General features: G+C 53.6%; 1 protein-coding gene across 2 annotated transcripts in view; it reads left to right on the plus strand.

The window, feature by feature from the left end:
• The window catches only part of GRIK3 (glutamate ionotropic receptor kainate type subunit 3), a 223964-nt gene that overhangs the window by 197498 nt on the left and 13421 nt on the right, over positions 1-13045 (plus strand). For both annotated transcript variants that reach the window (XM_047084737.1, XM_047084738.1), the window contains exons 11-13: positions 4317-4540; positions 9585-9703; positions 12170-12387. In XM_047084737.1, the coding sequence (XP_046940693.1) occupies positions 4317-4540; positions 9585-9703; positions 12170-12387 (561 nt within the window). The remainder of the gene's footprint in view (positions 1-4316; positions 4541-9584; positions 9704-12169; positions 12388-13045) is intronic.

Genomic DNA, 13045 nt, shown 5'->3' on the forward strand with positions numbered 1-13045 from the left:
TTTTTCTGGCTATTCTGATAGGTAAGCAGTGGTATTATGAGAGTCTTACACCACTTGGGGAGTGTTGCTGGGGACATCTGAACTACTGTGATGCGGAGTCCGGATAAACACAGGCTCCTGCCAGGAACCATTCCCTAATTAGCGCCCCCAGTGCCACATGCCCGGGAACGGCTGTTAGGCACACTGATGAATTTAGGGGCACCCAGCAGGAGCCGGAAACAGATCTCTGGGGAAGTGAGAGTATGTCCTTTCTTTGCACAGCCCCAGACACTCTCCCAGCAATTTATCTGATGCCGTTTAATATCAGTGGCAGTAATAAAACACTATTTTAGTGGGGGGGGCGGGCGGGCGGGGGGGAAGAGCCTATCTCCAAGTAAGGTCACACTGCCAGGTACTAGGGACAAGGACCTGAACGTATTTGGAGGGCGCGCGCAATTCAACCCCCTACGCGTGACTTGCACGGTAGTGTGGTAAAGCATTGGGGTTTGAGGTCATGGTGAACGGGGTCCAGGTACTGGCTCAGCCATTCACCTGCTTGGAAGGCAGCTATGCTCATTACTGTACCGGAAACACCACCCGTCACTCAGACCAGTAGAGCTCGAAGCAATCTCCTAGCCTGAATGAGCCATAGAACCCTCATCTAGAATGTGGTAATAACATTTACCGCCACAGGAGGCTGCTGGGGGGGTCATATAAGGCAGTAAAGTATATGTAGCATGTTTCGCCATGATTGGTGTATAGGAATCATCCATGAATGGCCGTGGTCATTACTGTTTTAACTGTGGCAGGTCTGAGTAACAAGACATCCTGGGGGATCCCAACCAAGAGGCTGAGCCCAGAGGTGGGGAATCTGATGGAGACCATACTTGGGAACGCGAGGAGGCAGGTGCCAACCAGAATACCGGACACATGGAGCAAGCTGGGGCTCGGGGGGCAGATCCTTCCCTGGGATCAGCTGGGAGCCGGGTTCCCCTGGTTTCACTTTCTGGTACGAGGCGAGTATCCAAGCAGCAGCCAAGAGGGCGGGATGCTAAGGGCCAGACTGCGGAGCTGTAGCTGGGTAAGTGGTTCTTGCCTTCGGTTCTGGTCGTTGGACACACGGTGGAGCAAATGGCGACAAGTGGCCGCGCACAAGTATGGCGTAGAGTAGGAGAGGCTGGAGCCAGGTGCGTCCTGACAGATTCTTGGTAAGGGAGAGCTGCTTATGGGGATGATGTAATGCCCAGGAAGGGTTGTCCGGCCCGTTTTAGAGGTATAGGAAAGGTATGGAAAGGTCCTCAGGCAGATGGGACCAACAGATCACTCGTAAGACCAATGAGCGTGCTGGACAAGTCAGGTTTGGTTTGGCCAAGGGCATGATTGCTGTGAATATGAGGGCAAGGGCCTTGGACCTTCTTGCAGCCTCAGTTTCCCTCCATAAGAAATAGAGGTTGGAATCGAGGTTTCTGAAGGTCTCTCATCCAGCTCCGACAGCCCACGATTTTACCAACCATCCTCAAAGAAAACTGGCACGAGTGGGAAGAGCCTGCCAAGATTGGGCCTTTCGTTCTGAGTAATGAGCTGAAACAGCAGAGGCTTGACATCTGTTCCCCTCTTTCGAGGGAAGCTGGACAAAATAGTGCCTTTTAGCAGCGAAATCGTAACCAACGGTGAAATGTAGTGTTTCCGGCCGCAACACCAGCTTTCCTGAAGCCCCAAGGGAGAACACACATCAAAACCCCCTTGAGGAAGGACAGGTTGACCAGCTGACTCTCTGCCGTAAGCACAGAATGCCGTGGACGCCCGCCTCCCAGCATGCGGGAGCCGGAGGACCGGAGGCTGGTGGGAAGATCCTGAAGGTTCCGTGATCCCCAGTCACTAGCCCTTTCATCCAACTTGCCATCAAAGCCAAAGGAAGACTGGCACCATCGACTTTGAGGTTCTTGCCAGGAACCCACTCCAAGCCTCAGAGGCCATTCCCAGAGGCCAGCTCCAAATGAGCAGTGACGATGATGTTGGAGTCAGAGCAGAGCCCCTCAAAGCAATGTGCTTTGAAGGGTTGGGGCCAGGGGAAGCCAAGTTCTAGAATCAGAAGCCCACTACACTCCTGTCATGCCAACATTATACAGGATCCTGGAACGAGCACCGAAAGGAACCTTCCAGCATGCCCCACCCTGGCCCCCACCCCTTTGAGTCCCAGCAGCATCCGCCAGCAGGGGCTCACTTGACAGGCAGCTCCGTAAGAGTGGGAGCTGGGACTCCGGCTCAGCCTTGCATCCCAGACCGGAGCGTAGTAGGTCTTGAGAAGACACATATTATTCACTCTGCACCTTCCCTGATAGTTCTCTCCTTTCGTTGCATTCCTTTGTACACACCCTGAACTGACAGGGCTCCAGGGAGCCACTCAGCATTTCATCTTCCTCTGCCTTCCAAGCTAGGCAAGTTCCGACTCACGCGTTCAGACATTTACAAAAGGAAGGTTCCAGTATGAAACGTCCTTTGTATTAGGCTCCTCCTCCCTGTCTGTCCCAGGTTCCAAGGTTCGCTGAACCCTTGGGCTCCCAATGTCAATAATCGGCTGAGGGGGCTGCCGCTGAAAGGAAAATCATGGGGGTTGCAACGTCAGGGTTGTGTGTTCGTCAGCGCCCTCCGCCCCCAGCCCGGAGCACCTGCAGAGTCTTTTACGAGCTGGGGTTCTACCCAGATTAGCCTTCCCTTCCTTGAATCTGATTTCAACTTGGTTGTTGGTTCCTGTTCTAGGATTGGTGAAGTCAGAGTTAGTGTTAACGGTTACCGTTTAGGAAACAATTTGTATAATGTCCATCTCCCCCATCAGATTGTAAGCCCAGAAACCATGTCTGTTTGGCTGAGCTCTGCATCCCTAGTGCTTGGCGGAGCTCATAAAACGAATGAATGAGCACATGAATGAATGAATGAATGAATGAATGAAGCTGGGCCACGCCAGTGGGTGGCTGCCTAGACACATTGCCTTGGAAAGAGATCTCAGAAGCAGCCACCCCGCCTTTGCAAAAAGGTCTTTAGTACTGGTCTTTAGGACCCGAGCTCTCTCTCTCTGTTCTGCCTACACCTGAGATAGGGAAGTGATAGCTTGATTCACATTCTGATATGTAAATAGCCACAGGAGCCCTCCCAGAGGAAAACGCTATTAACTAACAAATATTCTAGAGGCTGAGATGGGGCTTGGGAATGGACAAACAAAGCAGTAAATCAGCTACAGTCCCAACTGCACTTAGGAACTCACTGGTAAATAGGCAGATAAGACAAAAAGTCACATGGCCACACATCCTGCATTCAACCTCAGCAGGTTAGGACCTTACCGTGGGGCAGAGCAAGCTTCATGGGAGTTTAGAATTGGAGGCTATCAGGGAGGGCTTCTTGGAGGAGGTAGCCTGTGCAAAGAAAAATCGTAGGTGGTAAGAGACAGCAGGGAGAGGGCGTTCTCAATAGGGCACAATGTGTGCAAATCGGGGAGTTGAAAAAGGGAATGTGGTCATCAGGAAGCAGTTACATGGGGTCTCATGTAGCAGGAGAGCAGTGGGGTGGAGGCTGGAAAGGTGGGAGAATGAGGGATTATAGATTTTTAATCAGCAAAAGCTCAGACCGAAGAGACAGACCTGTAATTATTACCCTCATTAAAATTGTGGTGAGCTAAAATTGGCCAACATAGGAACATTCCTAGCCTTCCCCACCCCCTTCCTTTCTTCCTCTGCTTTGCTCTCTTCCCTCCCCTCCCCTGTGGAAGAGGGCTCTGGACTTATCTCTCCTTCCAAAGAGGGTATTATTTTTGCCCAACTGGTCTTTGGGGGCTGTTAGGATGTACAGAAGATCCAGAACAGAGCGAAGCAGTCAAGATGTGGAGAGGAGAGGAAAACAGATTCAAATAAGGTTGGTTGTGGATTCATGATGTTTGAAAGTCACAGAGAAAGAGCAGGAGCTATTTTTGAAGGTTTGTGGATTGCTGAACTATATTCATTTGACAAAACCCCATTTTGAGAATGAACCCCCATGGGTTACAGCTTTAATAAGGTTCCATTCTCTGCGTGTCGATACCGCTGTCCTCTTCCTGGAGGCCAAGAGCTCTTGGAGAACGGGGGTCAAGTCTAATTCATCGTGGTCTCCCCAGCATGCTGGGCATGGCCTGGCGCAGGACAAAGGTTAGTAAAAGTTGAAACTGAAGAGTGCGCAAGTGACCCAAGGCACAGACGACGGGCTCCATTCTGCTCCCTTACCCTCCCTCCTCCAGGAAGAGGTGTCTGTCCCCTGCTAGTCTGAGGCTTTACTCTTACGTCTGTCTGTGCATATCTCTCTCACTGCAGAAGGCAGATCTGGCCGTGGCCCCCCTGACCATCACCCATGTCCGCGAGAAGGCCATCGACTTCTCCAAGCCCTTCATGACACTCGGTGTGAGCATCCTGTATCGAAAACCCAATGGCACCAACCCTAGTGTCTTCTCCTTCCTCAACCCGCTGTCCCCAGACATCTGGATGTACGTGCTCCTCGCCTACCTGGGTGTCAGCTGTGTCCTCTTTGTCATTGCCAGGTAAGGGTAATGCCTTGGCCAGAGCTCTGGCCCAAGGTTGGGATTTCAGGGAGCCAGACTGGTCCCTACATCCTCAGTCCTTCACACAGAAGGCCCACGTTTAAGGCCACTGCGCTGCCTGTCCCTGTGTCCTTCGCCGAGGCTCAGATCCCTTTACATCCTTCAAGCAACATTCCATAGCCCCCTGGGCATGACTCCCCCAGGCCTTACTCTAGTCTATGTCCACGACTGGGAGGCAACTGTTGTATCCCAGGCCCTGGGAGCAGGTTAAGCCATCACCCAGAGCTGCTCACCTGGGCCAGGCACCCAAGTACGACAGACAGAGGTGCAGTGGATGGTCCATGGTGGTTGGTGGGAGGAGGTCACTAGGGGGCAGGTTCAGCTTGGTGTTTACTGAGCACCTGGCGTTTGCCAAGCACCGTGCTCTGGAACTTAGAGCCATTGTCTTAAGTGATTCTCTCAGTCCGCCATGAAGGGGAGACGTCTGAGGCTCACAGAGGTCCCATGTTTGCCAAGGCCATCCTGGCAATAAGTGACACATCGGGCATTTGAACTCTGGTCACCTGGTGCTTTATGTGTGACCCACATCTCTGACCACCTGGACGTTTGTCCTTTGCCCCTGCCCCAAGGTGGCAGCTCCCGGGCCCTGGGCCCTCTGCCCCCTCCTTCCAGGCTCCGGCCCCAGCCCCTGCCCTGGTTCCCTTTTCTCTAAATCCTAACGAGGTGCGAAGAGGGGCTTCTCTAGAGAGGCAATTTGAGATCCAAGGACTTGGTGTTTTGGCCTTTTTTTTTCCTTCCCCCTCCGGAGTCTTCTTTGAAAGCCTTCCCCCCACCCGCTCCCTTTCGCTCCCTCCTCCCGCACAGAGAGAGACCAAAGGGAAGGATGTGAGGGATGAAATCTGCCTGCCTCGGAAGCCCTGGGCTGCCAGCTGGCCGGTGCCGCCTGCCTGCTCTGCCCAGCCCGCCTGCCACGGAGAGGCCTTTATCACGCCTCTTTCTCTAATGGCCTAACAAGCCTTTGAAAGCAGGAGCCACTCTCCAGAGCTCTTACTATAATTTTAGCAGCTCCAGCCCACTCTCGGCTCCCCACCCCCTGCAAAACAGGCCCAGTTTCTCTGGCGTTCCTTCCGCCCATTCCGTGTGCGGCCAGTCCCCCTCCAGCCCCTGGCCTTTCAGCCTGCTTTTCGCCGCCTGCCTCCCGGCGAAGAAGAAAGGGGCCCCCTTGCCAAGGTTAGGCTGGGGAGACTTTCTGGAAGAGATGGGATTTCTGCAGCTGCTGGAATGACAGGACAGGAGAGGGGCAAGGGACCTGGTCACAGAGCCGCGAACAGGGTCATAGTACAGTTGGCACGTTAGGTAACACACATGTTACACCCTTCCCGTCTGATCCTTAGAAACGTCTAGGGAAGTGGGTATAATTCTCCCCACTTTGCAGAAGTAGCCAACGAGGTTCAGAGCGGCTAAGTCGGTGCCTAAGGTCAGAAAGCTTTTTCTTGCAGAGTTGGGTCCCAGAGCGAGTCCTGTCAGTTTGGAGTCGGGTGGCAAACACAGGTGCCCGTGGGGCTGGACAGGAAGTGAGAGGGAGGGAAGCAGGGAGGGGGAGAGACGGAAGCAGACTGGAGGACGCTCCCCTGGGGAGGACAGCCTCTCTGGGCTCCAGCAGACGGCACTGGGCAGGAATGCGGGGCCAGAAGGGCAGAGTTCATGGTTTTTAGAGACACATGTAGATTTTTCAAGGGACAGCTCATGACTTCTATAGGTAGCCGCTAACTTGATTTTTTTACAACACTGTCAGGGTCAAGCCCAGCACATCCATAGGCTAGAGGTGGCCCTCTGTCCCCCCTCCCATGTGGCCTGTGTCCTTTAGACCGCTCCATGTTGGCTGCTGGAGAGCTGGACACAGCTGCCCCAGAGGTGGGGTCCGTGAAGTGTGGGCAGGTCCCCAGGCCCACTTCAGGGCCGCTCTGCTGTGTCGCACGACCGTCCGTCTTGTAAAGTGGCCTGGCCTGTGTCTGTCGGGCACCAGGAGTCGAGGCATTAACCAAGGCCTTCTTCTGCCACCACAATGTTATGCTTTATGCCTGGAGAGGTAGAAGGACAGGAAAGGAGGGAGTGTGCATTCTCACAGAGGACAGGACTGTCGGCACTCGTCAGCAGAGGGGTGGTAAAAAGCACCTATGAAGTCATTACAGGGAGTTAGGCAGATCCAGAAGAACTGATCTGGAAAGAGGCTGGTAACTTATTCAGTGGAAAATCCAAATTTTAGGGAGTACTATGGTATGATTTTTTGTGTGTTTAAAAAGTATCACAGGTACCGTGTATGTGGGCACACAGGACTGGTGGGGTCTCATCAGAAATCATCTTTATCTCCCACCCCACCTCCCAGCGTGTTCAGAGGTGAGGCTGTCCTTGCCCTCGGTGAAAGTTCTTTCGGGGCCTGCCACTTTTTGGCGCACTTCTAGGTCTCAGAAACCCTAGGTCTCTCTCCAACCACAAACACTGTTTCAATTCAGAAACTAGAAGGTTGAGGGGCGCCTGGGTGGCTCCGTCAGTTAAGTGTCCGACTCTTGGTTTCGACTCAGGTCGTGATCTCGCGTTTGGTTGGTTCGAGCCCTGGGTCGGGCTCCGTGCTGATGGCGCGGAGCCTGCTTGGGGTTTTCTCTCTCTCTCTCCCTCTCTCTCTGCCCTTCTCACTCTCTCTCCCTCAAAAATAAATAAATACAAACTTAAAAAAAAAATCAGAAAGTTGGGTCCGGTATAGTCCTCGACATTTCTAGACATTTCTACCTTCGCTCACAAATCAGACTTCTCCCCTCGCCTGCACCTGGGCCCGCCTGGGCAGTGCCTCCTCGGTCGGCCTGCTCCCCCGCTCAGCACCCAGCCCTGCCACAGCCCAGGCCCCGTGGCTTCTCCCTGTTACGGTCCTGTCGCCCGTCTCGGATAGGACCCAAGGTGGAGCCGGGCCCATCCGGTCCAGGGAAGCCCTGTTGGCCCAGGGTCCTTACACCTGGCTGTGTCTGGGCACGCAGGCCAATGCCGTGCAGCAGGGACTTGCCCTCCTGCGTGCATCCACGAGGCACACCTCAGCCACACACACATGGACCCAGGCGGCGGTCCACCTCGTTACAGAGCCGCCTGCCGGGCTCCCCCCGGCAGTCCCGTGGGAACCCCTCTCCCCAGACTTCACGGGGAGATCCGAGGACCGCTGAATGCACGGCTCTCCAGAGGTCTCTTCCCCAGAACCTTCCCACAGCAACCTCCACCTCCACTCGCCTCGGGCTTCATTCTCTTCCTTCTGGATTTCTAGAGCCCCTAGCCAGTTTGTGGCCACTGCCTTTGAATATCCCCGTCTTGGTTGGAAGCCTCCCTTTAAAATCTCACGCGGGTAGGATCTTCCCACCTTGTGAGGACAAAATTCTTCTCACGTGAGCTTTGGCGATCAATGTATAATTCATTAAAGCTTTTAAAGAGGGGGCTGGAAAAGTCACAACAGCATGCTTAAAGCGTAGCGCACATTAAAAAACAAAACAAAATTCCCCTGGACACGTCTCTCCTTCTGGGTCTCTCGTCTCAGCATCCTACCCCACGCCAACCACGCCAGCCACGCCAGCCACTTGGGGACCGTCTCCACGGGCTCTCAGTCTCCCCCCAGGACTCTAGCCTCCTCCGGCTTTCCACTTCCTCAACTGCAACACTTTTGCAATAAACAAAGATCCCTCCAACTGCAACCCTTTTGCGATAAACAAAGATCCCTCCGTAATCAGGACTTCTCTTCCTTAGAAGGCAGTGGGGGGCTTTAAGTAACAATTTTTTTTCCTGTCATACAGGTATTTGTAGATTCAGAGCGAAAAAATCTGAACACTTATGTAACACATTGTTCTCTCCGGGGGTGGGAACCCTCCAGTACTTTTCACTTTTTCACTGTATTCTTCTAGACCGTTTGAATATTTTATGAAGAGCATGTTTTGCTTCTTTTTTTTTTTTTCATTTTAAGTATGTAAGTAATTGAAAAGCTGATTCTTGGGGCGCCTGAGTGGCTCAGTCGGTTCCGCGTCTGACTTCGGCTCGGGTCATGATCTCACGGTTCATGGGTTCGAGCTCTGCATCGGGCTCTGTGCTGACAGCTCAGAGCCTGGAGCCTGTTTCAGATTCTGTGTCTGTCTCCCTCTCTGCCCCTCTCCCACTCATCTCTCTCTCTCTCTCTCTCAAAAATAAATAAATATTAAAAAATTAAAAATAAATAAATAAGCATTAAAATATTAAAAAAAAGAAAAGCCAATTCTTATTTTTAAAAATTAATTTAATCCATATAAAGCAACAGGCTTCCCTGAAATTCCTGCCACCATTCTGACCCCCTCCCCAGAGGGCAACACTGATATTTTTAGACAGGAATCTTTCCAGACTCTTCCAATGGGTTTGTATACACATGTATGTGAAGAGGTAGGTGTAGGGCTATGTCTTTAGGAATCTATTTATATAAATGTGATCATATTGTTCGTATTTTTATCATCTTTTTTTTTTTTTTAACCCAACAGCATGTGTGGAAGGACTCTCCCTGTCGGGACATCTAGACATCTCTCATTCATTCTCTCCCATCAGCTGTGTGACATTGCAGAGTATGGTTCTGACATAGTTTACTTAATCATTTTTCTGTTGAAGGACATTTAGGCTGTTTCCAGTTTTTGCTATTACAAACAATGCTTTGATAAACACCCTCTTTATGCTCGTGTACGGGCGTTTTTTCTAGGCTGGATAATGAGTCGCAGAATTGCTAGGTTGAAGGGCATGTGCACTTTTAATTTGAAGAGATACTGCTGAATTACTTTTACAGCCAGAAAAGCGCACTAACAATAAAGAACGAGAAGCAAAATGGCCCTGAGTTCCCGTTCCCTGCCTCCCCAGCAGAACACTAAGTCAATCGGAGTTAAAGGGGCAGCGCGGCCGCGTTTGCTAAGCAAGCAGCCCCGGTGGTGGCACCGATGCCCCTTCCCCCGCTGCCGGCTCCCCACAACTCCGCCCCAGCGCTCCCCTCTCCCTGCTGCAGGTTCAGCCCTTACGAGTGGTACGATGCACATCCCTGCAACCCTGGCTCCGAGGTGGTGGAAAACAACTTCACTCTGCTCAACAGCTTCTGGTTCGGCATGGGGTCCTTGATGCAGCAAGGTATGTGGCCTCTCCCCAGGGGCCTCCTCTCCAGGAGGGGGTACCTCCTCTCCTGAGTCCGCAGAGCCTGCCCACCTTCCAGGGCAGCCTCAGACCTGCTAAGCTGCCAGCAGGTTGGAGACACCTGGATAGTCAGGTGTGTACCCTTGTCTCGGGTCCCTGGCCGAACTGGCTCAGGGTCTGAGGCAAAAGCAGAAAAGCCAGCCCACCCGTGGCGTGCAGGGCTCATCCCTAGCCTCTCCTGCTCTAGCTGCAGTGGACATAACAGCATCCTGCTTCTGGGGGCCAGCCCCACCGATGGCCTCGCCACCTTAGACTCTGGCTGAGCAAAGCTGAGCTGAGAATGGGCCAGACTGGAGGCAGAGAGGCAGGGCGGGAGGTCACTGCAGGAATGAAAGCATGAGACCTGAACTGGAGTCGTGGCCGTGGGGGTGGAGCACAAAGATGGACCAAGAGAACTTCAGGATGTCGCAGGGACAGGACTTGGTGACCACCCAGCCCTGGGGAGCCTGGGAACCGGAAGGGTCCTGGCTGAGGTGGGGACATTAGCCTGAGCGCGTCAGGGACGGTATGCACGGAAGGATACCGTTTTCTTTCGTGTTCTAGAGTGGGGGGGGGTGGCTGGTGTACCGCACCTGTCGCCAGCCTGGTGGCCTCCCCTTTGGCCAGATCAGCAGCTGCTCAGACGTCTCACAAAGCAGAGTACCTGCACGGGCTGCAAGGAGTGTGGTGCAGACACGCCACGGGCTGAAGCGCGCGTGCGAGGAGAGGAGCCCCCAGGCAGGAAACACCCCCCGGGGAGGACCCCACCACCGCCGCCCTGCGAGCCAGCCTTGCTGGCCAGGAGCCACATGCTCCTTGCTTCTGCCTGTCGAGTCACACGTCTAAAGCCTCTTAATTCAGGGAATGAGGTGTTGGGGGGGGAGTGTGGAACCAAAGTCTCTGCCTATGTTAGGGTCCCACTGCGGGGCAGTGGGTGACAAGGGGGCAAGGAAGGGAAGGAGATCCCAGGGGCAAGAATTCTCTGTTCCTCGCTCACCTGTGTGTGCTCGCGAGGCCCACTACAAACCCTGGTCCTCAGTAGACCTCGATCAGCGAATGCCAAATGAATGGTATTATCCCAGCGTGTCCTGAGTGACCGCTACGTGCCAAGCCCCGTGCTGGGCACTAGAATGGAGGAAGAGGAGAGAGAAATCTGCCCCCGACTCAAACGATCTCCCAGCCAGGACAGAGGCCAGCTCAGGGGCCCGGGTAGGGGTCCAGCAGGGCCTGGCGGAGTCCACGAAGGAAACAGGGAAAACAATTCATTCTCCCTCTTGGGGGGGCAGCCCTCGCCATAGCTGGGAGCTATCTGATGAGGCTGGGTGTGGCCGGGTGGGGAAGGGAGCCTCAGAGCTCCCAGTGGTCTCCAGAGCTGGGAAGCGACAGGCGCCTTTTGACGGAAGTGTCTCTTTCAGTCCTCACTATTAATGAGTACCCTGAAGCCTCACCTTGCTTCTTTGTCCATCGTTATCTTTTCTCGGTGACAGTTGGGAAAGACCTGGAAAGCCCCTCAATGCAGTAATAGCTTCTCTCCAGCTGCTATTCAAAGCATGGGCCCCTGATGTATTCCCCACGAGGTTTTGATTAGGAAGGAGAAAAATAGTTATGTATTTGAAAAACTCTCCTTTGAGTGATTTCTTTGAGAAAAAAAAATCATCCATATCAAAGCAGACACTTTTCAGATTGCAGGTCCAAACATTCTGGGAAGTTCAGGAGTCACTTGCTATTTAAATCTCTTGAAAGCCGCCTCGTTAATTACTTCAGTTAGAAGGTTTCATCTAAATTGTGCTCCGCACCCAAGGTCAGGGAGGAAGAGTGATCTATTTCGGCTAAAAAGCTTCAAAAAATGTTGATTTTTCTCCTCCTGCGAAGCACCATCCAGCAATCCTGTGTTTGTGTACCGCTTGTATTTCCAACACACTTTCTCCTCCAGTTCTATCGCGCTATTTGTGCGAGGCTGGGACAGAGGAAGGACGATTCTCCGTGCTTTGCAGTGTTCCAGAGGGGGAAAGTGTCTGGCATAATCACACAGAGTTAGGAGCATGATTCACTCAGGAACCCAGGGCTTTCTACTCGGAACCTGGGACCCCAGGGGGCTGACAAGCCTGTGAAATGGTGTGCGTGTGCGTGTTGTTCTAGAACAGTGGTTCTTAAATTTTAGCCTGCCCCAGGATCCCCTAGAGGGCTCACCAGACCCAGACTGCGGCGCCCCACCCCTCAATGACTGATTCAGTAGGTCCTGGGGAGGGGCCTGGGGACGTGCCCGTCTAACCAGCTCCCCGGTGATGCGGAGGCTGCTGGTCTAGGGACCACACTGAGAACCGCTGCTCAGCTCTTACTGGATTATCAGTGGAGTCTGGGCCCCAGAGGACTTGAGCAGCCCTAGACATTGTCAGGGACCGCCTGCCCTCTCCATTCTCCCAGGGTCGGAACTGATGCCCAAAGCCCTGTCCACACGCATCATCGGTGGCATCTGGTGGTTCTTCACGCTCATCATCATCTCCTCCTATACGGCCAACCTGGCCGCCTTTCTGACCGTGGAGCGCATGGAATCTCCCATCGACTCTGCTGATGACCTGGCCAAGCAAACCAAAATCGAGTATGGGGCTGTCAAAGACGGGGCCACCATGACCTTCTTCAAGGTGAGACCCTCCCCCTCCCTTGCAGCACCACAAGCTGACCCTCCCATGCCCTTCACTGTCCTTCCCTAACTGCACAGAATCCATGGGGCAGGAACCCCGGGGGCTCAGGCCCGGCCTGTTTGAGACCGGTTGGTTTCAGGGAGCTTTGATGACGTGGCCACCTGAGTTGGTCCCGGCACAGAGAGTACACGTTGTCACCCCTGGGACAGGCAGGGTAAATGTGCTGTTCTCTTAAATCGTCACAGGTGGGAGGATGAGACTGGAAAAGGGGAAGGAGAAGCGTGGCCCGGACACCCAAACGGGGGCCGGGGCAGTGGGCTCCCTGTGCCTGGCTTAGGGTCTTCATGACCTCCATTTTCCAAGAGGCTGGCCTGCACTTGGAGGTGAGCTCTCCACCACGGAGAGCGTGGCCGGGGGCACGTCCTCCAAGGAAGGGAGGAGGTTAAAACTTGAACAGGCGTCTATAAACATTTCTTAGCGTGTTACACTCTTGGAATGCGGTGTCCAGATACAGCCCCTGCCACCTGCTACGGTCACTGTCCTGAGGGGCATCCAGCCATGGCCTCCCTGCTCCTCCTGTAGGGTGTTGGCTCAGTTCCCCCAGGGTTTCCACCTCCTACCAGAGTAGCTATGGTGGAAGAGACTGACTGACCCTGAG

The sequence above is a fragment of the Lynx rufus genome, unplaced genomic scaffold (genome assembly GCF_022079265.1).
Source record: "Lynx rufus isolate CCGP_SWC_20201006 ecotype Redwood Valley unplaced genomic scaffold, mLynRuf1.p SCAF_2, whole genome shotgun sequence".
In the NCBI taxonomy this organism is placed as follows: domain Eukaryota; kingdom Metazoa; phylum Chordata; class Mammalia; order Carnivora; family Felidae; genus Lynx; species Lynx rufus.